General features: G+C 37.7%; 2 protein-coding genes across 2 annotated transcripts; one reads left to right on the forward strand and one right to left on the reverse strand.

Moving 5' to 3' along the window:
* Positions 1 to 9,539: 9,539 nt before the first annotated feature.
* LOC148869471 (ACT domain-containing protein ACR2-like) lies at positions 9,540 to 13,103 on the forward strand. Its single transcript, XM_088972073.1, has 8 exons — positions 9,540 to 9,631; positions 9,791 to 9,862; positions 10,752 to 10,803; positions 10,891 to 11,005; positions 11,125 to 11,192; positions 11,397 to 12,083; positions 12,356 to 12,460; positions 12,607 to 13,103. The coding sequence occupies exons 2-8, from the start codon at positions 9,792 to 9,794 to the stop codon at positions 12,997 to 12,999; spliced, it is 1,491 nt and encodes a 496-aa protein (XP_088828199.1). The 5' UTR covers positions 9,540 to 9,631; position 9,791; the 3' UTR covers positions 13,000 to 13,103.
* An 897-nt stretch (positions 13,104 to 14,000) lies between these two features.
* Positions 14,001 to 24,641, reverse strand: LOC148869472 (uncharacterized). Its single transcript, XM_088968554.1, has 3 exons — positions 23,932 to 24,641; positions 20,930 to 21,117; positions 14,001 to 14,830 (listed from the first exon to the last, which is right to left on the reverse strand). Exons 1-3 carry the CDS (start codon positions 24,482 to 24,484, stop codon positions 14,303 to 14,305), a joined length of 1,269 nt encoding a protein of 422 aa, XP_088824680.1. The 5' UTR covers positions 24,485 to 24,641; the 3' UTR covers positions 14,001 to 14,302.
* Positions 24,642 to 27,628: the final 2,987 nt, after the last annotated feature.

Raw genomic sequence — 27,628 nt, forward strand, 5'->3', positions numbered from 1 at the left:
ATCAGTCTTGAACCAATTATTTAATTGGGATCAAATCATAGACCTCAAGGTTTTTAAAACTGATCCGAATAACGAACCGGTTAGGGGTCTGGTTCCTGGGTTGAATGGTTCGACCATTTTGACAAAAAAATTTAAAAAATTAAAAAAATGGTAAGAACCGTTGAACAGTTAGAATGGTTCAATCGCCTAGGTCGGTAGTTTATTGACCAAATCAACGTTTTTTTGGCAAAAATCTAGTTTTGGTGAAAAACGGAACTGATCACCTAACCAGTTCCCGGTTTTTCCGGTTCGACCGTCCGTTCCAGTCTTGTTTTGAAAATCATGATAAACTTGATTATATTGAAAGCAATAGTTAAAATAATATTAATTTATTTTTATGTTAATAAGTTAAACATTTTTAACTAATATTATCTTATTTATTATTTATTAAATTTACTATTTCAAACATGAAACATGATAAAAATTACAAGAAAGAAAAAATTATATATTTTGTAAAATATTTGGTTCCGGACTTGAATCATTTTTGGACAAGAACGAGAGTTAATCCAATAATTAATCATGACCAAATCATGGAACCCAAACTGTTATAATTATGTTCAATCAATTTAGCTCCATCAATATAGACTCAACCCATTTGTTCAACCTTAGTTTTTCTTAAATAAATTAACGTTTATATAATAATTTATTAAATTGAATAAAATAAATAAATAAATAAAAATTTGTTGGGATGAGACTAGTATAGGCTATCTCAAACTAGACTCGACCCGTTGATAACCCCTAAATATGGGTTCAAGGGGAGAGAATAATTTGTTAGTAAATTATTTCTAAGTAAATAAATAATTTAGTAAAATAAATAAATAAATAAATAAATATTAAAACCTTTCTCTCAATGTTACATCTCCTTTATTTTATTGCTTTTATTTTATTAAAATAAATAATTTACTTAATTTTATTAAATAAATAAATGTTTAGATAATAATAATAAAATAAATGAATGAATAAATAAAAATTGAGATAGAGAATAGGAGAAGAGAGAGAGATTAAGAAGGATGACATTTTATTTATAGGATGTCATAATCGTAAATAATTGTATATGGCACTCCTGTAATTTTTGAATGCCAAAGTCAATTACATAAAGAGGTTTATCTTATATGTGGCACTCCTATAATTTTTAAATATCATAGAGGCAATTAAATGGTAAGGTAAAAAATGAGCATTTGTCTTATATGTGGCATTTCAATAATTTTCAAATATTATAGAATCAATTATATAGGGAGAGTTTGTCTTATATGTGGCATTCTTGTAATTTTTGAATGCCAAAGTAAAGAGAGGTGGGAGAGAAGAGAAAAAGAGTAAAGAAGAGAAGGGAGGGAGAAACACATGTCAATAATTTAGAGCATGCCTGTCAAGGCAAGAGCAAATCACGTGTTAAACTCCAAATGCCATCGTACATCTTTCCAAAGCTTTTGAGTATATAGCTATAGATTGAGAGGAACATATACATCCATCCTTTTGCCTTGAAAGACCACCTTTCACCCTTTCCAATAAAAAGGAAACAAACAAATATGCTTGATATTTTTTTTTGAAATTTAAGAGACATGTAGAAGTTTTATTTAATACCAAAATTCGATACTTCTAGTCTAACTGGGGAGGAGAATACTAAAAATTATCCCAATATTTGGACTCACAAGGTATCACTCATCGAGTAACCTACCTTCAAACTCATGAACAAAATGAAACAGTGGAACGAAAGCACAAACACATCATAGAATTAACCCTCTCTCTACTGACCTCCTCAAATCTTCCATTTTCCTTCTGGGTAGATGCGACAAAAACAACAGTTTATCTGATTAATAAACTTCCTACTGCTTCTCTCCATGGTCGATCTCCCTATGAGGTACTTTTTCAATGCTATCCAGATTATTCTATGCTTAAATTTTTAGATGTGCTTGCTATCCCTTTCTTTGGCCATACAACAATCATAAGTTCATGTTCAAATCACTTCAATGTATATTTCTTAGGTATAGTCACACCCACAAAGGGTATCATTGTTTTCGTCCATCCTCTGACAAGTTATTTGTGGCATGGCATGTTTTTTGAGTACTTATTTTCGAGTATTCCTGCACCTTCTTCAGCCTCGTCGGTCTCTTCTACCACTGGGGCCTTTATTTTAGTGCCACTCCAATGTCCCAAACCTACAATTGTGTCTCCTTCATAGGCAGTTACCAGTATGACCACACATAATGCAGCCACCGAATCTGCTTCTCCTATGACTCTCTCTGAGTCTGGCACGATCGAACCCACTCCAGTCCAGTTCAACATTCAACTGCTTCCACTACTTTTGCATATACTCTGATTCAGTATCGCAATATTCAAGATATTCTTAACACTTCACTGATTGTACCTCCACCAGCTCGGACACACTCTATGGTCACCTGTTCCATGGATGGAACGTTACCGGTTCACTCCAATCATGTGTCGAGATATCCTCTCCCTAATTCTATTATTTCTTTAATTACTTCTTGAGAGGAAGAACTAGGGGTGCTCACGGTTCGGTTTTCTAGACCAAATCAACATGTTTAGTTTTTAAATTTAACCAAACCAATGCAACCGGTTAACCACGATTCGGTTTTTCAATTTTTTTATGCACTGAAAATTAAAAAAAAAAGAAAAAAAACCTACTAAGAGAGAAGAAACTGAGTGAATCTGAGTGATTGTTGAGAGAGAGAGAGAGAGAGAGAGTAGGTCTAGTCTGTTGGGGAAGAAGAACAAGAGTTTGAGAGAGAGAGAATAGAGAGTGAAACAGTTGTTAAGATGAACAGCTCTAGCCGACTACAGAGTGCCTAGTTTCTCCTCCTTTTGGTTGACCTTCTCTTAACATCTCTTGATCATGGTGGAATAGACGGAGAAGGCATTCCTTAAGCAGTTGAAGGTGTTCCTATGTTCGAAAAAAAACCGGAAAGGGGAAAAGACTTGACCTAGTCGACTATAGAGTGCCTAGTTGAGTAGTTTCTTCTCCTTTCGGTCGACCTTCTCTTAACATCTCTCGATCATGGCAGGACAGATAGATTGCTTTTCCACCATTTCTGGTGTGGAAAAGCATTGGTCTGGGGTTCGAGACGCCGAGAGAACTCAGAGAAGCTATTGAAGACTTGAAGTAAGTCTTGAACAATGAACACTAAATAGACAGATTGGTAGATTCCTGTTTGCATCATGATTGGATTCTTTACATCCTACTAAATCCAAAACCAAAAGGGACTGATCGAGTGGACTTCTTGGGTAACTACTGGGTACACATGGAAAGTTGTGTTTTTCTATAAAATAATTAGATTTTTTGCAGATGAGCAATGAAAATTCAGGCGTCCCTCGTTCCATTGGTGTTAAAAAGGAGCATCTCGAGGTTGTTACCACCTGGCCATCCACTTGTTCATAATAACTTGCTCACATTCAAGGCTTTTTAAGCTCACGCATACTCGTGTCTTTCCTTCTTAATTTAATGCACATAAAAAAATGAACACCCTTGTTAGAGTCAAACTGAGAGATTACCAAACAACCCAAACTGATAGTGATAGGTTTGGTTTTTGAAGAAAAAGGCTAAAAACCAAACTTTGTTATTCGATTTTCAAAAAATATATATATATAATATTATATAATATATATTATTATATATATATATATATCAGTTGGTTCGGTTAACCACCAGTTTTTTAAATGGTTAACCGAAACTATCAATTTTTTGAAAACACTAAACTGACTAGTTCGGTTAACTGATTTTTCAGTTCGGTTTTGGTCAATTTTTCGGTTTTTTTTGCTCACCTCTAGGCAGAACCCCACTCCTATACTAAAGCTGTGAAATCCCCTCAATGGCATGATGCCATGCAAAAAGAATATAATGCCTTGACTAGTAATGGGACCTAGGAGCTCGTTCCTTACAACTCACGTATGAATGTAGTTGGAACAAAGTGGGTATTTAAAACTAAAAAGAATTCAGATGGTAGCCTTAATTGTTACAAATCCCATCTTGTGGCGCAAGATTTTAATTATATTTCGAGGCTTGATTTCTTTGACACGTTTAGTCTAGTTGTTAAACTGGTGACTATTCGTACTATTCTTGCTCTTGCTCTCTCTCATAACTAGCTGGTTCGCCAGTTGGATATAAATAATGCCTTCTTGCATGGCTTTCTGGACGAGGATATATAAATATATATATATATATATATATATATGACAACCAAAGGAGTTCGAAGATCCCTCGACCTTATCATTTTAAAAGCTCCGTAAAGCTCTTTATGGTCTCAAACAGGCCCTTCAAGCTTGGTATTCTCGGCTCAGTAGTACTCTTCTTCATATGGGTTTTCAGAATTCTACTACTGATCCCTTTCTCTTCATTTTTTACCATGGTGGTACTCAGTTATTTATTCTTATTTATGTTGATGATATTATTCTTACTAAGAATTCTCCTACTACGACTGATCCATTGAAAGATTTGGGCACTCTGCACTATTTTCTTGGCATTGAAACACAATATATTTCTTCTAGCTTATTTTTATCTCAACAAAAATATATTGCTGAATTGCTACACTGCACTCACCTCGATGGAGCTAACCAGTATCTACCCCTATGGCGACTTTAGTAAAATATCAAAGTTTTCTAGCACACCTGTTTCTAATCCTATAGAATATAGGAGTGTGGTTGATGCTCTTCAATATGTCACTCTCATGAGGTCGGACATCTCCTTTGTTGTCAATAAGGTGTACCAGTTCCTTTACTATCCGATTGATGAACACGGAGTGCGGTAAAGCAGATACTTCGGTATCTCAAAGCCACTATTTAGTTTGGTCTTTAGTTTCGTGCTTGTCCTGATATTGTTCTCACTAGTTACTCTAATGCTGATTTGACGAGCTGCCCTGATGACAGGCGATCTACTAGTGGGTACTCTATTTATCTTAGTCCTAATCTTATTTCTTGGAGTTCCAAGAAGCAAGCCACCATTGCTTGTTCGAGCATGGAATCTGAGTTTTGCACTCTAGCTAATTCTATCACTAAAGTGTTTTGGATTCAATCTCTTCTTGCTAATTTGGGTTGTTCTATCTCACCTCTTGTCACCTGGTGGAATAATATTGGTGCTATTTACTTGGCTGCTATCCAATATTTCACACTTGAATGAAGCATGCTGAGGTTGACAATCACTTGCTCAAAGACTTGTCCACCAAAAAGCAACTTCAGATCTGGTACGTTCCTTCCAATGATCAGATTATGAATGTGTTCACAAAGTCATTCTCGACCTCCCTGTTTGAGCTTCTTCCGTTCAAACTTCATGTCTCCCTGTTCAGCTTGAGGGAGCGTGCTACCAGATCTGGATTAGGATATACTAAGATTATCACAACTCCTAGGAGTCCTTTGTTTATTGTTATCCCAACTCCAAGAGAATCTTAGTTTATTGCCATCTTATCTTTTCTATTCAAACTTATCATGTACTATTAGAATTGTAACTCATCACAAACTATGAATAATCCACTTACCAAAGATGGGCCCAACATTATCACTGAATCCTAGAGTGTTTTTCTATTCAATTATTCTTGTTCTTTATTTGTTTCTATCTAGTTTAACTCCATGCAAGCCCCAATACAACCCCTCTTACCTGTGCGAGAAACAATGCAAGGATTTTGAAAGCAAAACTCGTCTCAACACCCTTTTCCCTTCTACTAGACAACATCTTAGATTCATAAATAAATAACAAAATTGGCTTAGGCTCCCTAATACAAAGCGCCTTTAGTTCATCGAGCACTTTGGGGTTGTTATCCTTTTGTCTCTTTCTTAAGAAATAGCTATAGAATTCACCGAAGCCATGTCAGTAGTATTATTAAGAGACCAACAAACTCCAAACAATTAAGGTTATGTTTGGTTTTATGGGCATTTATAGGAGAAATGCCACTACATCAGTGACACATAGGTATTGGCGTTTATTGTGGATGAAACCACTGTTTGGTTTGGACGTTTATCAAATAAACATTGAAAAAAGAAATGCTTTGATTTATGTGCATCAAGTGTTGGGGGAAAATTCAAATTCTTGTTTCCTCCAAGAAAATTTATTGAAACGAAATGCTTATGTTGCACGCTTTAAGCTGAGGCGAAAAGTAACATTATGGAGTGCTACTTGAAGCGTTCATAAAATGTCCAACCAAGCAATAAAAGCAATAAACATTTAAAATAGCATTTTTCAAATAAACATTTATCTAATAAAGACCCCTTCAATAATAAACAGCCAAGGAACCAAACACATGCTAATTCTCCCACTAACCCTAGTCGACAATCCTTCTTCCCTGAACCCAAAAGCACCACTACCATCACCCTCACCAACCGAGGCAAACAAACTTAACTAACCTTTTTATTCAAGGACTCACCTCCATCAATCTTACAAGTTACAAATATACACCTTAGCAAAATTCATTTATTTTCTCATCATGTCTATTCTCCATTACCCACCACATGCATTGCGTGCATTTACTACCTCCTTAACCATTGGCCATGTTAAAAATTCAAGAGTATTAGTGATCTATCTCGGATAATTTTATAATTTTCTTTTGACTAAAATACAAAAACTTTTCCTGAAGTTTTTGATAATCATAAAAACCTCCCCTATAGTTTCATTTTAGCAAAAGCCTCCCATGAATTTTTAAGAAAAATAACAAAAACCTCCCTTTCATTAATGATCCAAATGAAAAACATATATATTTACAAAATTACCCCCAAAGTGTCATTTAAATATATTATAAAATAGGGAAAATCTATTTTATAAGATATGGTATGGAAAGAATTTTGACTGATCAAAACCCACCCGATTTTGATAAATAACACCTAATTATCTACCACATTTATGATTCCAGTTGACTGATCATAAGTTTTTCAGATATCATATCTTTTTTAAGAAACTATTCTCAGTCTGATGAGAGAGAGGGATCCTCAGTTGAATTCGTTCATATTCATTTGAACATTATTATTTTTTATTGAAAAGTTGGGAAGATCTATCAGATGTCAAAACATTACATAAATCCTACCCAACAGAAACAAACCCACCAGTCACCACAATCATAAACAGAAAAGAAACAACGAGCTTCAAGCAGAGAACGATGACTTATTCCTCAGTACTACTTTCCCTTGGCATCGAGTTGATTGAAGTATCCTTTGGATTACTATCAAAAGCAACCCTAGAAATAAGAACCCCTCCACCACTAGGAGCCTTCATGTACTTGCCACCACCGCCACTAGACATACCGTAGCTGCTTGAACCAATCCCTAATCTACAACCACTGCCACCACCACCTCCGCCTCCTTTCCCTCCACCGCCACCACTGCCACCTACCTCCTTTTCCACCCATATTTTGGTAACACACAGAGGACAGTGTTGAATTCACTACCAACCTGAAATGATTTAATTCCATAAAATTTCATGAATCGTAATGTTTGTTTGGCTCATGAATAAGCTGGTTGGGAATAAGGTATTATGTTCCTTTCCTCTTATTCATGGTTAAACTGTTCACAGATTGACTGCCAACTGAGTGATAAATTTATAGCTGATTGAGAAATCAGCATATTGATTCGTTCAGCATTAATCCACCCTAAAATCAGAAACCAGCCCAATGTGTTTGCCACAAGGCTGACAACCATCAGGTCCGAGAATCTCTCCCAAAACTATAAAAAAGCAGCAAGACAAAAGGCTGGAAGAACCCCATTCAATCTCCATTCTGGGTTGGACAAGCTGGAGAACAACTCCCCCACAACCATTGAAATAGTCTCGTTCCTCCCAAGTACCACCCTACTGCTGCACTGATGCTGATGGCACACTCTAACTAATCTCCAATGCAAAGCAGAACAAATCCCTCACTTGAGTTCATTATGCCTGCACCAGCCGTCTATGCATCTCTGCACAGGGCACGGAACAAGAATTACAAGAGAACACGGTGCTTGTCCTAAGGAGCGAGTTAGAGCAAAATGCCTTGATAATTTCTATCGAGATCAAGATGAAAGATCGAAAGGTGCTTTTGATGGAGTTTGGATGAAAGATTGAAGGAGTTGTGTTCCATGTCTTGAGACAGTGGAGTTGGATAGGAAAAGAGGTCGATGGGAGAGGTAAAGAGGATAACAGGTCAATAGGGGTATTTTAGTAAAAATATATGCAAGCTAATTTATGAAAGGTAAAATGGGAATTTGGAGAAAATTGATGCATCGGTCTAACGTTTTCCGTCTGGATCATTTACGAAAGGGAGGCTTTTGTTGATTTCTTTAGTTTTTTGTTAACGTAAAACTATAGGGGTGATTTTTATGGTTGTCAGAAACTTCAGGGAGTTTTTTTTTTTTTTTTTTTTGTATTTTACCCCATTCTTTCAACTTTTTGTCCCATGTATTAGTGAAGGTGGATGTTTTAGACATGTAAAAAAGGTAAGTCCTTTTTGCCTTGTAAGCTGAAAGAACGTTGAGACAGAACATGAAGTGAAAAAAGAACTGTAATCTTGCTTTTCTATGTTCTTTCTTTTAATCTTCTCTTCTAAAATCTTTTCTTTTCTTTGATTAATCTGTCTATCACACTTCCATTGCTCCAAGTCTCCAACAGGTCTATTCCCACCAAGACACTCAATTTTTACCCCTTCGCCTTCCTCCTTGCTCCAGCCACCCACCACACTTCCATTTGCCCATCTCCGGCGAAGGCCCACCACCCGTTGAGTAGTCCCAACTCCCATCGTCCACCCTCAGCGGCCTTCCACCTCCTGTCAGTCGACCAAATATTGTTGGTAGATCATCAGCTCTCAACCATGCAAACCTGAATTCTAACTATACTTCTATCAGCCTTTTCTGGTTTATCTTATTTTACACTTGTCTCTCTTCCTTTCTTTGTCTCTGTTAGTCTGAGAAGTGGATTAAGTGGAAAAGATGGTAAGCAAGATAAGAGTCTCCCAAGGTGGAAAACTAGCGCTAGCAATACTTGACTGAGTATTATTTTTCTGGTTTATCTCTTAAAGCGTACATTTGTCTTTCTCTCCTGGTCCGAGAGAAAAGGATCACCATTAAATTAATGGAGAACGTTAGTGAGCAAGAGAGAAGAGTTTCCCATGGAGGAGATCTCGCACCAACAACGCTTGAGTGAATCTTTCGCTTCCCTTAGCTAGCTCCCTGATGATGAGGATATATGGATAAACATCCAATAATTAACAGCAACTAATAGTACGTATTTCAACGTCTCATGACACTGATCCCATCTCAATGTAAATTCAACCAAATGCGCCAATATTTCGGGGTAGAGTTCCATGAAACCAAACTGAGAGATGGAAAGCTCTGACTCCGACCAACAAGAGGATGAGAAGATTTGTGGTTGTGGCCTATAATTCACATTTGACTTAAACACAAATACGTGTCCTGTTAAGCATTCCCCTCTGATTTTGTCAAAGCAGCAAACCCTTTCCTTCCATGTGAATTTTTAGTTTATTATAAATAGACTGATTAGCTTCTACCCAGAAATTATTCACCTCCATACATCACTGGAGAGAGAGAAAGAGAGAGAGAGTAGAGAGATGCTAACTCTTCTTCCAAGTTTTCTCTCATCATTTCTGGGTTGTTTCTGAACTTTGGCAGGCAGGTACATTGGTATTACATATTTGCCAACCTCTCTCTCTCTCTCTCTCTCTCTCTCTCTCTCTCTCTCTCTCTCTCTCTCTCTCTCTCTCTCTCTCTCTCTCTCTCTCTGGTAATCTGGTTTCATTTATTTGTTACAAGAATCATACGTTGCTCTCTGCAGAATGAAGAAAGTTTGCTGGCCTTACTTCGATCCTGAATTTGAGAACTTCACGGAGAGGATACATGGCCCCAGGTCAGTCTGCCTGCCTCCCTCACTCTTATCTCCGCCTACACTAGCCACCATTAATCCACCATTTGACGGGTCCCGCCTAATTAGCCATCGCCATCTCCTCAGTAATGACGCACCTTCCTCATTTGATGGTCGTGTCATTGTGATGTTAGCCATGCATGTAATTAGCCAGCCAAAAAGGCAATGTAATTAGCTCTCTTTTCCTTCATATTCACAAATTAGAATTTTGGATAGATAAAAAATTTGACGTTGAATTCACAAGAGTTCTGAAGGAGCTAGCCAGGAATCTTCACTTTTGTTCCACTGTTGATCTCCCAAAGTTCTGCTGCTCAAAATTAATTAAGAAACCCCTTTTATGACCTAGAGGATGTGGCTTATAGGGCTGACATTGATTGATTGGAGGATTGAAGACACGGCTAATGCAGAGGGTCCACGATCCAATCGAGGGTTCAGACTTCAGATCTGTTAGAACATCCTTTTTTGGGAAAAAAATAGTTGGATAATGAAGAGGACCAAAACAGGGAACCCGTTTTAGTAATTAAGCTGACATTGCTTAATTGTTTGAAACAATTGGTGGAAAGGTTTTTCAATATGAATTGGACCGACCATAATGCTCAGGTTAAATTATCCACTCAGGTTGATATTTAGTGTTGAGAATCTTTGAAATGGTGTCTGCAAATTGAAGCCTTCCTATTGCAGAATTATATTAAACTTTATTGAATAAATCCTTTCCATTTTATTTGGAACTTAGAAGCTTCTGGCGGTTCTGACCCAGATTTGATAAGAGAAATCCTGTCCATTTGGAAAACTCCCTAACCCTAAACTGCACCAAATTTGAACCAGCAGGCCAGCTGCTGAATGTTGAAACTCAATCACTTGTGTTTTCATGCAGCTGCCGAGTTTGCATTGACAACGAGAGCTTTGAGGATTGCACTATCGTCAAGGTGGGTGAGAGAGAGAGAGAGAGAAAGAGAGAAAGATTAAATGAATACGAGTCACCGAGCATGTCGAAGTGATATTTTTTGTTTCAGGTAGACAGCGTTAACAAGCAGGGTCTCCTCTTGCAAGTGGTGCAGGCATTGACAGAAATGAATCTGTTCATCTCCAAGAGCTACATTTCCTCCGATGCCGAATGGTTCATGGACGGTATGCTACCCTACCATTTGATGGGTCCCATCTGGTCTGGACCCTGATAAAACCAATCTTAGCCCTCCAATTTGACCAACCTGCATGTGTTGCATCTTTTGCATGCTTTGCACTCGCAGTATTTCACGTCACAGATGAGCATGGCAACAAACTCACCGACCAGAACGTCATCAACCGTATTCAGCAGGTATCCTTTGTCTTATACACCATAAGCCAGGTCTATAAACATCATGGTTGTACAAATGACGACACGTGGACAAATCAGAACCCCCTACCCCACCATCCTCCTTACGTGGACCACGTGGGCGGTCAGCGATCGACGCCGGATTTGATATTCACATTTTTCCTAGGTTATAAATTTGGTACCCTCACCCCATGACAAACCATGCAGGTCATAGCTAAAAGGAAGGATCCCCGAGACTCCAGCCAGGTGAAGTCCGGTGCCGGAACCGGAAGAGAGAACACCGGCGAACACACGGCGATAGAGTTGACAGGAACTGACCGACCCGGTCTCTTCTCTGAGATTTCAGCAGTGCTTAAGGACTTGAAGTGCAATGTGGTGGAGGCCCATGCCTGGAGTCACAACGAGCGCCTGGCTTGTGTGGCTTACATTTCTGACCAGTTGACGGACAGCCCAATTGACGACCCCAGAAGGCTCGCTACCATTGAAGAGCATCTCGCCACTGTCCTCGGCGCCACCATCAATGGCTGCGGAGCTCATGATGAACAAGGAGTGAAGACAGCAGGTCTTCCACCACCTGGTGGAAGCATTAATGGCATAACAACAACCAACGTGGAGCGCCGGTTGCACCAGCTCATGTTTGCCGGCCGGGACTTTGATGGGCCACCGGCGAATGCAAGCTTATCAGCGCTCCCATCTCCAGCCGAAGGTGAAGAAGAAAGGAATAAGAAGATAATCGTGACGATAGAGAGCTGTAATGAAAAAAGGTATTCAGTGGTGACGGTAGAATGTAAGGATCGGCCGAAACTCATGTTCGATACGGTATGCACGCTTACTGACATGCAGTACGTGATTTTCCATGCTTCCATATCTCCTCATGGAGATTCTGCATTTCAGGTACGCTTGAGCCAGCAAATCCCCAAGTATGTATACGTACCAGCTCTCTCTCTCTCTCTCTTCATCTCTGTGTTCACAATGATAGCTTGAGTATTCATTTATTAGACGAAAAATCAGGAAATTTGATCTTAAAATGATAGCTTTAGTATTCATCAGAATGGGTTGATTTCTTTTTCTTTCATTCTCTCAGACTCTCACTAGTCAGTACTTACAGTACCTTAATCTAGTACCAGTGTTACGTTCATGGGCGACAGATGGTATTGCTTTTGCAGGAGTACTACATCCGGCACATAAATGGCTGCCCACTGAACACAGAGAGTGAGAAGCAACGAGTCATAAAATGCTTAGAAGCAGCTCTAGAGCGTAGGGTCTGTGAGGTGATCAGATTGCTCATTGCTACCAGAAGATTAGTTTAACTTGGGTTGATTCTTCTTCAAGGCTCCAAGCATCTTCTGAAACTCATCTATTGATGGTTTTTGTTAATTATATCTTAGTCTCCTCATTCTTCACGTATGGGCTGCAGGGTGTCCGACTGAAGTTATGTGCAAACAATAGAATTGGGTTGCTTTCAGACATCACCCGGCTGCTACGTGAGTATGGGCTTGCCGTTGTTCGAGCCGATGTAGAGACACAGGGAGAGAAGGCGGTGGATGCATTCTACGTGCGGGATATCTCCGGCAACGAGGTCGACATGGAAATCGTCGAGTCCATGAAAAGAGAGATGGAAGCACTTGCTTTAGAAGTGAAGAATGAACCATCGTCACACAGGCGGAGCTCACCTGAAAGGCCCCCATTCTGCTTCTCTTTTGGAGACATTCTTAAATCACAGATTGAACGATTCTCTCACAACTTTATTCCAATCAAGTGGGCCAAGAATGCCGTTCGTCAACCACACATATTAACATTGCTGTACTAATTTCTTGACTTGTATATAAATAATCAGTTTCTTTGGATTAATAATTGCGCTACCTGTCTGTAAATTTATAAACCAAAATAATCAAATGTTCCTCATTATCCTAATGTCTGGCATGAGAACTGAACGTCATACAGTCGAACTAAGAGCTGAAACTAGGAGTCTAGGGCAGCTCGATGAGGGATATTAAGCTGGAACTGTAGGGAGCTGAATTGGTTATACTGGTTCTGTTTTGTATCATCTGGTTCTTTAAAAGTGGAAAAGAATACTCAGATGGTCAAATCGTCAGGTTTCCAACAGTTTCAGTGACTTAGAAATATCGACACTGCATCGAAATTTATCAAGTTGGGCTCCATATGTTCTAGCTTGTGCCTCACTGGGCGAATTTGTAACTGGACCATCGACATGACAAGTTTGATTTTAGCTTGTCCACCATAAACGAGATGAAGGAAAATCAAAACTGAAATCAATTTCCATTATTAATCTCGGATAAGATGGATTAATTATGGAATCTTAACAATACTCAGGCAATGACCACTAGTGATATATACTGTATCCGCGTGCACAGTGACTAGTAATGTTTTTGGGTGGAAGGAAGATGATTAATTTCGTCCAAGCTCGTCCTGGATGTAAATGTAACTAATTTTGTAATTAGTAATTTGACGATGTCAATATGATTAATTTGAATCAGATTGTTGTGCCTTGTCATACCAAGCACTAAAGTCTAACTATGACAATGATACCTAAATTTATGATAATCTTATTGGGTTTGAAATTCTTATTAATTACATGGATTTCTCAATATTAGAAAATCAAATCTTTAGACAGATTTCGTTCAAATGAACTTCAGATGACAACTGTAATTTCATAGGTTAACATTGTCAAATTAATTGAAGATGCTCTTTTGTCAATTTCTGGTATAAATTGATTGGTCAATGGTTTTAATGGTTAATTAGACAGTTAAGTTAACATGAAGGCACCCAAAAGAGAAGTCAAAACAATCATCAGCAGCAAATTATCCACATTTTTTTTGATAGATAAATTGTCCACATTTATACATTGTAAATTGTCCACATTCCATCCACAATGACCACAGAACAAAGTATACACAGAATAAACAGATGTGGTATGAGATAAACAATGGTGTAACCCATCACAGTAACAATAGGTAATTACAATGTGAGTTTATCCATAATGATTACTAATTTAAATAATAAAGCTTATTTTATAGGATGAAAGACAAAAGGTAAAGATAATTGGCATAGAACTTTACATGAATTTGGCCTCAAGCAGTTATTGAAATGCCTCAATCAAAATCATCAACAGTAAGCCAGTCACTTGACTCACCCTCTGAATCTTTCTCCTGCAAAGGTGATTGGACTGAGTTTTTCTTGCCACCTCGAGTATCAGAATTTTCATTCAGTTGAACCCATTCATTTGATTCATTTGTTGAAGAAGCTCCAACAACCTCTGCTGAATTTGAGTGCTTTTCTCTTCTAAAAGCATCATTGTCATCGTCTTCTAAATCACTGAAGGAGACATCTTCCTCATTTCCAAGATGTTTTTCGGCATCAAAGCAAGTATCTGTCCCATTACTTTCTTCCTCTAACCATTTCTCAATATTCTCCTGTTCATCAATGTCTACCTGGTGATCTGCATTTACAGTCGCAGCCAAAACATCCTTTTCCTGAACTGAGCTGTTCCCTTCTTGGATGTTATGACCAGTACTGTTGCTCACCTCTAGAGAGGGAGAATCATCAGTCTTAGGGCACTCCAGTTGTTTATTCTTCCTCATTTGAAGCTCCTGCAGTAGTCTATCTCTGGCTTCCACAATCTGCAAGTAATGATAAAACAATAAACATTGAGACATTTATCCATTATATAAAAGTAAAACATTCACCTTCCCCACCCCACCCCCTCCCAAAAAAAGTAATGCTAAAAACAAAAAGAGCTATACTGCAAAAAGATGCCTAATTATGATTTGAAATGTTTTCTTCTCTCTCTCTCTCTTGAAAAGTAAGAGATTTCATTAAAAAAGGGAAAAGAGGGAGAGATTCCCTTGCATGCAGAGAGAGCTAGAAAGACGAAAATAAAGAGAAAATTACATAAAGATGAGAGGTTTTCTTTTCTTTTCTTTTTTGTAATATTTCCTTTTTAGCAATGCCCTTTTTCCCTATATCATCCATTACATAACTTTAAATGAATTTTGCATTCCTCTTCTAAGGGCATTATGTTATTGAAAGAAAGTAAAAGCAAGAATTAACCAGAATTTCAAATCCATAGGCATGAATATTTGAATGACAGAAAGAAAAATATATCAGCCACTCATGAATAAGTTCAGTTGGAAGTAGTGCCAAATGGTGGCCAAAATATTTTGATCAGATGTTATATGGGGAAATAAATAATAAATAAATGAAGGAAAGGAAAAACTTGTGAAAGACGAGCGGTTTGCACAAATTCCATTTTATGATAAAGGGCAGGCATTAGTCAAAAAATTGTATTTTTCACTAGTGATATGGATGGTTTATCAAAAACAGAATGTGCCCAAATCAGTACTGTTGTAAATTAAAGAAATAAACATGTGAAATGGAGAAATTTTCACTTCCCCTAATTTCCTTCAAGGAAGAAAGCAACCTTTATTTAAAGGGAAGAGGTGGGATTCCTAAAATTCATGGACTATGCAAAGATGAATTTTATCCACAAAGAGCATAAAACATCAATATCAAATATTTGCAAACCAAAGCTTGATCATATGAACTAATAATTCATGCAAAGTGGAGCACAGAACACAAACCTGTGTCTTCTACATACATAAAACCATAAAATAATTGCAGATACATTAATGCTGATGAATAAAGAAAACAAAACTGTATATCCAGGCTGAAACCAACAGTTTGGTAAGAGTTTGCCAAACAGGAAATAGACTGGCCAAGAGTGGGTTGGGAGTGGGAGGAGTGAGCTGTATGTGGGGGCGGAGGAGATGTGGGGAAAAAGGATTTGGGGTTTCATTTTTGCATTTCTTCATTTTCTTTGACAGAGAGAGCCCTTGAAAGACTGAAATGAGGAAAAAGGATTTGTAGAGTGGCCCCCATATAGTTAGGGGTTAAGGCTGTTCTAAGTTGGGTTAAAGTGAGGGTGGAGAGAGGAAAGAGAGAAGAAGAAGATACTGAATGAACTAAAGAAGGACCTATAAGTGGAGTCAAACCACTTGTAGTGGAAAAAAACTAGAGGTGCAACTTGGGTGGGCAGGGCTCAGGTTGGGAAATTGTTAAAATTTCAAAGGGCCCAGCCCAAAAGGCCCAGGCCAGATGCAGCGTAAACTCTTCAAATTGGGTACCTGATTTGCACCCCTAGGAAAAACTAAAGTGGAATTGCAATACCTTGCTTCACCTATTAATATAGTCATACAACCAAAAGAAAATGATGACACCTCTTCAACATACGCAGCTGAGCAGCTCTAAGCTTCAACATATCCATTTGTGTGAAATAGGGGTGTCAATTGGACATGTTGTGCTCCAACCTGACCCAATCCAATGTGTATCCAATGATGGGCAGTCCAAACCCAATTCAATCCGAATAAAACGAATAGAGGGTCCAATCCAGTCCATTTTAATGCAAATGGATTGGATTGGACCCCATCCAATCCAAAAAAAAATATTGAAATAACAGAAATCTCAAAATTATAATAAATTATAGAAAATATCAAATATTTCAGAAAGAATTGTAAAAATTTCAGAAAATGGAGAGAAACAACAAATGGAAAGGGTTTCTCCCTCCCAAATATGGCATTTATAGGTGTGTCAATGCAGCTGCTTCAGTTGGGGTTGCAATTTCTAGGGGCTAGGTTGAAATCAGATTACAGCAGAGTAAGATTTTGATCATGTTGCAGTTCAGGTCTGTTCAATTGTAGACCTTAGATGGAAAATACAGAGTTGCCGTTCAGATCTTAATTTTTTCCCCAAACAAGCACTCAAACTCATAAATCAATTCCTCTAGGATGACATGGAAAATATGGAGAGACTAAAACAGGATAGAGAAGTACTAGAATCCTGCAGCTGCAATTTAAAATTGGGAGGGTAACCAGATGACGTTTGAGAATTTCGATGGCAGCAGCCTAAATAATCCAGGGCTGTCTAGAAATGGTGGAGTATTCAGAGATTCTGAGGGCCAAATCTTAGCTTTATATTCTGGTCCTATAGGTATGGGAGATTCAGTCAATGCAAAACTTCAAGCAGTGCTAAAAGGAGCAGAGGTTGCTAAGGAGATGGCAATGGAACACTAATCATTGAAGGTGACTCGAAATTGGTTGTTGGGTGGTTAAAAGAGCCGGAAGTGGCAGCAGGATCCTACAGAGGGGCTTTGAGAAGGTTCAGATGGTTAACATCAAATATGTCAGTGAAAATTCAATGGGAAAGAAGATCGGCAAATGGGTTGGAAGATTCTTCAGCCAAACAAGGGGGTACATAAGAATCAGTTATTTTGGGCTCATTTATAATCTTTATGATATAGTTTAGACGCAGCATCTCACTCCTCTTTGTAGGGAATTTGTAATATGTATCTTTTGTGCTGCTTAATAAAATAACCTTTATCTATCCAAAAAAAAAAAGACGGTTGCCTTACGGGATGCCTGGTTGTCACCATTATGATTGAAAGAAAGGTAGGATCCATCTAATAGACGCCATAAAGGTTGCGGAATGGGTGGGCGAATTTCAAAAATTTCCTACCTTCTCCCAACTGGGAATCATATTCCCTAAATTTAGAATACAATATTCAAGGATCCTACTTGAACCATAATCAAACCAGATCTGTACCAAAAGATAAATGGGAGGAATATACCTGATCCGGAGAAGCAGTATCTCCCAAAGTTGGTGTTCACGCCCAAAGAATGCTCCAAGATCCGTTCCTGCTGAAGATGACACAGCTGTGGATGGAACAGAACCAGCAGGGTGCATCCTACACACTGGATCCTTCACAAGAATCCTCTGAAAACACTAAACATTGAATCCTTTTAGTCTTTGTTGCAAGACTAATGTGAAGAACAGATTTCTTGACTTTCTTTTTCTGCAAAGATCTAATCTTGCAAAAACAGATGGCGGCGACAGGAGGAGAAATCTAAAGGCGAAAAGGCTGAACTGCCTTTTTTTCTTTTTCTGGAGTATGAAATGAGATCCTATCTCAATTCGCAGGAGATATCCTATATCTCTTCAAGGTGGTTCGAAATCTGATATTTCTCTCTTTTGGGTTTCTCCTCCTTTCTTCTTGATTAAGAATCCTCCTAATTAGGAGTTATCCCAATCCAAATCAGTATTTTGATAGGGGATAATCTTAATCCTATCTGCAGATAAAGTTAGCTTACTCCTGATCTTATCAGGAGGTTACCAGATTCAAATCTAATTTGAATTTGGTCTCCAAGAGTGGATAAGGCTAAAGGCCCAATCCTTTTACTAACATTAATCTCAGATTCGCCCCAAGGATGGGTGATCATATCAGCCCACCTCGAAATGGGCTTCTGGCCCATTAAGTGTTCAGTGTCTAATTACTTTCCAATCTGCTGCCCAGTTGGGCTTCTTTGTACGGCATGGGACCCAAGCATTGATCTACACACTAGCCACATGGGTTCGGCCCAGCCTTTAATACAAGGCCCAGCCGAATTCACTGAAAAACTCAATGAACCCCTTGAGTCCATCATATGGACCCTATGGGCCCAACACTTACATTAAGTGGTCCCTGGGCCAAGCCATCTTATAAAAACCCAGGGACTGTGGGCAGGTGCAAGATTAGCCCATCAGGTATTATCCTCAATGGTCTTACACTTAACCTCTCAGCCCTTAATGATCAAGCACTGCCCGACAAGAGAGGACCTCTCCCTCGGCTGCAAGGAACAGTGCCGCACTCTCCTCTCACATGGATCCCGGGAATTAAAACCATTTGCAAACAATTTGAAACCGTACATATATATATAAATATATTAATTTTGCAAAACAAAATTCCAACGATTGAAATCAACTGCCGGCAGTTTGGTTTCCATCAGAGAGAGTGCATTCCCGATCATTACCCTTTGTCCGACAAAGTGGCTGATTCTGTCACTATGATCACCCACTCAGATGAATTCTCAAACTGCCCCAACATACCCAAGTTTTGATCCCCGCTAAGGATCTCACTGATTGGCATATCAAAGGCAGCCTGATCCAACACCTAGTGAAGTGTCATAATCGAGTCTAGGGGTCAGGTGTAATTTTTCAGTTTTGCCCATCTATCTCCAAGGTCCAGGGCAAGACTGGAAATCTGGTCCAGTTCAATGATTCAAGTAATCTCATACTGCATGTGCCTCGGGTCTTACCCTGATGGCTGAGACAGGCCATCCCAACACTTGGTGGCACACCAGCATCAGCCTTGGTAGGATAAATCTCCCCAGACTTATCCAACGGCTGTGAACATTTAAAACTAACATGAATCTCTATAAATGTCCAGTTTTAGGGTTTTACACAGAATTAAACCAAACAACATGAATCAAACATGCACTTTATTTATTTCCACTAAATAACAAAAGTACATCAAATCAGATTGAAGCTAAGGGCATACAAAAACTGTCTAACAATGATAATGGAGAGCAAGAGCAAGAATGATTAATCCTATGTTTTGAAACCAAGCTCTGAAAATCATTTCCCACTTGGTTAATCCTATGGAGCAAGAACAGGATTTTTCTGCCGAATTCAACACAGTTCAAGATTTTGAGGGAACCATCACAGAGAAAGAGAGTTCACTGGAGAAAACCTACAAGCTTTTGCATTTGATTAGTACTTTCAATCCGTCCATGGATTCCTTGGATGTGTCCGTTTAGGTCCGCTAATTACATCAAACCATGAAATGTGGACTGGTCAGCCCATTGTAAAATTTTGGACTGTCCAATCCATTCAATTTAATTTTGATGTCCAACCGTCCAACCCAAATCTGGTCCATTGTCACCCCAAGTGTGAAAGCCGCATATGAACAGAAGGGCTACTATGGAAAACCCAATTGATCTCTCTAGTTGTCTTATTGCTTCATTTAGTTGAGCACTCAAAGAACTGTCAATAGGAGACTCACGGATTCATGTCTAGAGAGTAAAAGATAATTGAGTAGCATCCAGTGATGCAACTAAAATTAGTTATATCCAGCTGCTGTCTTTGTCATATGGTTGTATGCTTTTGATCTTGGATTGATGAGATCACCATAGATGCTATCTGCAACTTAGATCTGTACAATCAAAAGTTATACACTACAAATTGGGCGGTTGAAACAATGAATAAATTGTTCTAACCACCCGGTTAGCTGTCTGATCTCAAATGGTATTGCTTCAGGATGACTACAAACCTTATCCAATTAGGTGGTTAGAATCAACTGATTGGTGTCAATTAAGGTTATCATTCATCTAAGAGGTAAACTATGAACCAAAGAATCAGTATGCTGGTGTGGTTACCTATTTCACAACATAAGTTGTCTCTGAATTTCCCTTGATACAAGTTAATTACAATTTTCATTTAGAGCACATTGATGAGTTTGCATGTAAGGACTTGAAAACCATAATCACCTGGGTTCCTAGACATACATTGAAAGGTCCTTTTCTTCTTCAGTTTGTTTTATTAGTGGGATATGTTTACTTATTTATCATAGACTTTCAGGCTATAACAAATGACAGTTTCTATCTTCTTGAATAGAACACCATAGCCACCTAAGTTTATAATACCAAGTTCAAAAGTAAAAAAGAACTGCAATTTTTTGTTAGAGTATGCACGCTAATCTATCATACTCAGATATGGCAAGGATAAGGGTACATAGGCATCTGGCATGGTTTGAGAGAAAAAAACGGTTTCCCACATGGAATTGATACTAAAAATTTTGAAGTGTTTGACAAGACACTGCACCCATGTATTCAGGTATAAAGAAAACTTGCCTGGGGTGTTAATAGAAGCTTGCGCTCATTCTCATTCATCTTTGGATACAACATAATGAAATATATCATCCAAAATTGTCCCTCATTCATGTTACTTGGGCAAAGCCTAACTCTAAGAGCTGCTAAACTTGGAATAAAGCATTCAACAGCAGACGCATGTTCACTCTGAGCATCGGACATATCAAAATCTGTAGGAAAAATGCCAAAGTTTACAAGCATATCAGATAAGGGAGATGTACCTCAGCACTTTAAACTTAATATAAGGAAAAATACAAGGCAATGTTCCACAAAAGTCAGTCATTGGTGCAGAAAATAACCAATTCCGAATTCCTGAAATTATGACTCATTGCAATGGAAACTGTGGGTTTTCAAGTGAATAATTCCACAGAACTGCCACTTATGTAGAGGCAAATGCGGTATGTAAGTTGTGTATATTAACATCTTAAGAGGTTTATTAGATGGCTGAAAAACTATAATAATTCTTATTGTGGTATGAAGAACTGGATAATACATTGACAATTTGGCAATATTACACAATAATCTCCAATAGGAGGTTTAGATGGTCATAATAGCTACAGAAAGATAATCCTAACAGCATTTTATGTAATATAAGATAAAAATGATAGAATCCATATGATTGTGCAAATTTAGCATTCTGCTACATCATATTCCCTACTAATGCGTAATTGACTTGCAAGGTCAGTAATGCCACAATAGCTTTCATTCAGTTATTTGTCCCTATCAGTTGCATGGTTTTCCACTTTGACCTTTTTATAGTGATGGAAAGATAATCCCAATAGCATTTTATGTAATGGAAGATAACATAGCTTTCATTTAATTATTTGTCTTTATCAGTTGCAATATTTTCCGCTTTGACCTTTTTATAGTGATTAGAGTTTGCAGTCTCATATATCTACTATGCTTTCCTTCGTACATGTATATCTATGAATAGAAAAATTGGATTCATGAAGCCAACCCCATATAGTCGTGATAAGGCTTAGATGATGATGATTTCCTGTACACATGTCTTGAGTACAAATCCATAAAGCACCATGTATAAAAACTTAGTTAAGGCAATTTCAGTATGGTTGTAAAATGCACAACCAGGTTTTTCAATAGGGAAACTATGCTATATTCAAAGGAAGAAGGTTCCCTGGAAAATCTTCTTTATTCTTCTTGTATTTTTTTTTTTACAGAGAAGCATGGAAGTAACTCTAAATCTAGGCTCAAACAGGTTTTAATGCGAACTAATCTTGATAACAAATACAAGATGAATATGTAGAAGTTTAGCACATTGTTTTAAACTGGATATCTAGAGAAATTAGGCTAACATGCAACCCCATCTTGGCACAACTTTTCTTACTTACTCTGCTGGCCAAGTTGCAAATCACAATTGGCATATCCACTCACTGATGTTAGGCAATCTAAGGTTCTAGATAATAGTGGATCTCCATTTCCTTTTCATCTTTCAGAAAGCTCATGCTCTAGAATAAGTTTCTTATGTCCGAATCAGTAATTAAAATTTCAGTAAAGCTAACCAAAAGCGGGATATCTACTCACAAATGTTTTAGAGGAGAGGATTTTCTTCATCTGTTTTGAGAACAGACTTTTTTGGCAGTCCCTAGTGAATGTGTATAATGTACAGAAACTCTTTGTAAAGGATCGCGTATACTTTTTATTATTAATAAAACAAGATGATACTGTGGGATGTGCACAATGGATCCCTAATGGTGGTTAACAATGAAATTTCAGTTCCCATTTTAAAGCTTCATATCTCTAGTTTTTTTCTAATCAAGCCTTCTCTTCAATAGGGTTGAAGAAATCTGAAACAGAAAACTACTAGCTATATTACACATTTAAAAGTAACTTGGGTGACAGTAATTAGAAGTTATTATGACATAGCAGATGGTTTTGCAAATATTTTTGATAGAACTCTTGCCATTTGGAGTACTGTTTACATGAAAATCCATTTAATGGAAAGAAATGACATCTTTGCTAATATTGTTTCCAACTTCATATCTTTTGTTGTTGTCTTTAACCTACAACCACAGGCTACATGAATCCTGTTTCACCATTCCTCTCTATCAAGGACAAATCCTCTGTTCCTCCTCTCCCAGTCTCTATTTTAATACACTTCTTTTTCACCCTCCTCTAGTTTTGTAGTACCCTCAATTTACACCAGATCACTCCTTAGTCCTTATTGGTGCATCTATCATCTTCTATCACAAGATAAAACCATGTTAAACAACTTTTCTCCATCTTGTCACCAATGGTCTCTAACGTTTGACTGGACCATCTTAAACGGCTCCCCTCAACTTATCACCAATTGCAATTGTCCCTATCTTCCAAAAATTAATAAGACTATAAGAGCACGATAGACCTATAAATGGACTCAATGAGCTAATACCAACAATGTGAACTCTTAATGAACCGGTTGGAATTCAACTTTCCAACCATTAAAAGCTAGTATGACATTGTCTAAGCCCTCCTCAAATCCAACGAGGAGAAAAAATTAAGTTTTATTTACCCCAATAATAATCTCCCTGAAGCGACAGCAAAAGTGAGGTTCTAGAAACCAACCTATGAAGCTGCTTATTATTAAAATTCTTGCTGAGCATTGTTAAGTGTCAACCAAACAAACATAAAGTGTAGTTCTATACGTAAAATACAGCTAAAATAGGCACCATTTGAAATCCCAACAAATTCCCCCCTAAGATTTTTCTGCGCAAAACTTGAAAACATCAATAAACCTAGAGTCTCTTTACAGGGCCCCCAAGTGACCATCTTTGACAGATAAATGATTTCAAATACTCAATCTTTTCAACTAGTAATTAACAATAACGGCAACAAGAAACAATTCAATAACCGAAACTGCAGAAACACCTAAACCAGTATAAAAGCAATTAGCTTTACATAAAAATTCGATTACCATTTATCAAAAACTGAATAAACAAAAGCAATCACTGATCGAATTTGTAACAAAAAGCATAAAGATCGATTACCATCATCCATTATCATTGGGAAATCAAGCCAGAATTCCGGTCGCATTGACATCTCCTGAACGAATACCGAAACCTCATCCGTAACCCCAGCAATGCCATCACCGCCACCATGATTCTTCCCAGAAAAGTCATCTCCATCTCCCTCCTCCTCCTCATCTTCTTCCTGGAACTGTAACAGGTTCGAGGCCAACCTCGAAATCTCACTAACAGCCATATTGTTAGACAATAGAGAAAGACCCGACTTGAAGCTACCACGTATCTCTGCAAAATCATTCCGAATACCAACAAACGCCTGGGAAGAAGAAGAAGGAGAAGAACACGAAGAATCGATAACGTCAGAGGAGGAAGCAGAAACTGGCGGATGAGCGAGGAAGGACGCCATCCCCCAGAGCTGCCGGCCAATGGTTTTTCCGAGCTCTGATAAGTCTTCCTTCACTCCTACATTAGAGGAGCTCTCTTCTTCTGAATCCTCCTCTTCTTTCCCTGGTGAATTCTCTTCATCGGATTCCTGCGATTTGAACGGATTTGGGAGTGGAATTGAAAGCCAAGACATCTTAAGAGAGAGAGAGAGAGATGTCGAAGAACAACAGAACAAGAATGTCGAATGGGAGCGCTGAAAGCCTTCCTCTGAAATCTGAATTCTCTTTTTTTCTTTTTTTTTTCTTTTTTTAATTTATATTTGGTTAGTTGGAAAAATTGGAGCAGTAGTTGGAGATAGGAGAGTAGAGTCGTGAATGTGAAGGAGTCGTCTTCGTAACTTCTCTCTCCGTACATTTCATGACGGTTGATGTGTTCAAAGTGTCACAGGTTTAACTGATGACGTGGTGTATTGTGATTGGTCCAGCGCTACAAATAGAACTCTGAATTAAAAGTATTTTGGGTCTTTTGATAAATGGGCCCCCATACCAATCTCGGTCTATGGCCCACTCTCATCTCACCGCGGGTAAGTGGGCAACTTGCAACTACGCACGTTTGATCCCGCGCCTCCATATTCGGAGGTGGGGTGATCGCATTGGCTCCCCACTGGTACACGGTTGTGATGTGCTGTGGGACGCGAATGGGGTGAAACCAACTGACGATTCAGCTAGACACCCTATCTGCTCCCCAACAAAATTAAGGTTTTCCAACATGATTATGTAGATGTGTGGTGTCGGATCATGTTGTAAGCGAGTTGGAATGGGTTTTATTAGGAGCAGGTCCCAACTCATTCAGCTGACCTGGTCATCAGCAATCAGGGTCTTTGTGAAAAGTTCATATTCCCTGCAAGCAAGATCTTGCACATAATCTAAAGCATCGGAGTTCGGTTACATATTGGAAATATCTCGTAAATTTAACATATGTGTATGGGAGATTTTTTTTTTATTAAAATATGGGAGATATTCAATGTGCGGCTGAATGCTATATAATATTGGAATTATCAGGATATACAGTTTGAAAAATCAAAATACATGGGTATATGGTGAAAAAAAAATTAAAATGGAATTTAGATAAAACCCAAAAAGCACGTGGCACTAATTCGAGGTTAAAATAAGTGTGAATAAAAAATTAAAGGTTCAAAATAGTGCAACGTATTAATGCATATTGACCTAATATCAGTTTTTAGGGTCACGGATATTCTAAGTAGGTGTTTGGCATCGATGTGTTGCTTCAGAGATGTTTCTTGAGAAAACGGTGTTGTATCATAAGGTCTGTTGCATTGAAAATGGCTCCTTTTTTGTTTGGTATCGATGCTGCCACATAGATTGTTTTCTGAAAAAACAGCAATGGTTTTGTTTAGTACCAGTGCTGTATAACCGTTTCAGGCATTGGTCTATATTGTTCAACATCTAAGATGATGCCACATCATTGCACCATTGGCAACAATGGGCTGTTCTCCGAGAAAAAACATTGAATTTGACATTTCCTCATACCACATTTTCCTGATTTCCAAGATGTGGTTTGGAGCAATATTTTTTTTGGAAAAACAATGTCAAATAAGAGGTCGTTTTCTGAAGCACCACTTTTTCTGACATGGCACCAATGTGGTGTTGTTTTCTAAAAAAAGATGGCATCAATGCCAAATCCTAATAAGTAAAAGTAAAAAAGTCTAAAAAAAAGTAACAACAAAAAGTGTTGCCATCAAAATAATCTCTATATTGATGGTTAGATTCAAGAATAAAATATAAAACACATATTATGATGGTTTATATGGAGTTTGAATTACCAGAATACACCAAAGAACACTCAGTAGAGGAATTAAAGCATGCATGTATAGATAAGTAAAATAATATAAATCTCAATGATAACTAAAAATTATTAATTTTAACTATAATTGGAATAGTTTTACTTTTTTATTATATATATATATATAATATGTATGTATAAGTAAAGTTTCCAATTGGCATGATTTTTAAGTAGAAGCTTTTAAATTTAAAGTGGGAATTATTATTAGGAGTTATTAAGGTTCATTTAATTAATGGGAGTGGAGTGAGTGAATGGTTTATGGATTTGAAATATGAAATTAAGGGTCTGTTTGATTTGCAGCTAAAATCAAAATTTCTTAAAATCAAAATCGGAATGGCCTATTCCCATAATCTGTTTGACTCAAATGAGGATCAATCAGATGAATAGAAAGGATTCCAGGAAATCAGGGTCTTCAAAAGGGGTAATGATTCTACATAACAAAACAATTGAAATCAAAATGGACTGATTCCAGACCCCGATTCCTATGATCCAAATGGGCCTTAAGAGTTTTTTTTTTTTTTTTGGTTTTTGAGTGAACAATGGGCCTTAAGACTTGATGTGGTTACATATATGGAGTTAATGAGTAATATTAAAAAACCAATGATATTAAATTGTAAAAATTAGGTCAGTAATGGTTTCATATCAGGTTTATCAGTTTGTGACGCCAAAAAAAAAGTTTACCAATTTGTGACTGTCCATCGGCACCGATAGACAAGTACACAACCGATATGTGGCCGATACTCACGGCAAGGGTACGGGTGGAAATTGGAATAGCAAGATAAGGTTGAAATGTGATACAAAAAATAAAAAGATAAGGCTGCAATGTATGGATAAACATTGGATGTGGCACCAAACATGCTACACCGCATGCTTTGATGCATTCGATAATCGATACTTAGACGAAAAGGGTATAAATATATGTAGAGTACAAATATTATTATTTTGTTTGTATTTACATTGTATATATTTGTAAGGTTTGAAGTATTGATACATATCAGTTTGTGTCAGTGCTTTTCTGATACGCCCCTATAGGAAGTGTATTGGGGTTTTGACTGATTCAGGAGGTGGAATCGTCTTAAACCGATTCCCTTAGGAAATTTTGAACTTATATATATATATATAAGGAATGAAAACACTATCAATATCGCCTGATACGCCGCTATTATCGATATTTTAAACTTGCATATTTGTATTTAAACTCTTTCCAAGTGAGCCTTAAAAATTGAGCATCAATTAACCAGTGCGATGTTCTTTTATTATTATTATTATTATTATTATTCAGTTTAGAGAATTGTACCTTGACATGATCACTACTGTTTAAACCTATCAACTTCAAATTCAATATACAACGTATATTGATGCATATATGATTCTGTATCGTACAATACAGAAATCACATACGCTGAGAACCTTGATGCATGCATGATTCTGTCTCTTGGTCAGAATTCAGAAATCACACAAACAGGAACAAGTT

This window comes from Nelumbo lutea, chromosome 2 (genome assembly GCF_056320005.1).
Source record: "Nelumbo lutea isolate HS-2025 chromosome 2, American lotus-T2T, whole genome shotgun sequence".
In the NCBI taxonomy this organism is placed as follows: Eukaryota; Viridiplantae; Streptophyta; class Magnoliopsida; order Proteales; family Nelumbonaceae; genus Nelumbo; species Nelumbo lutea.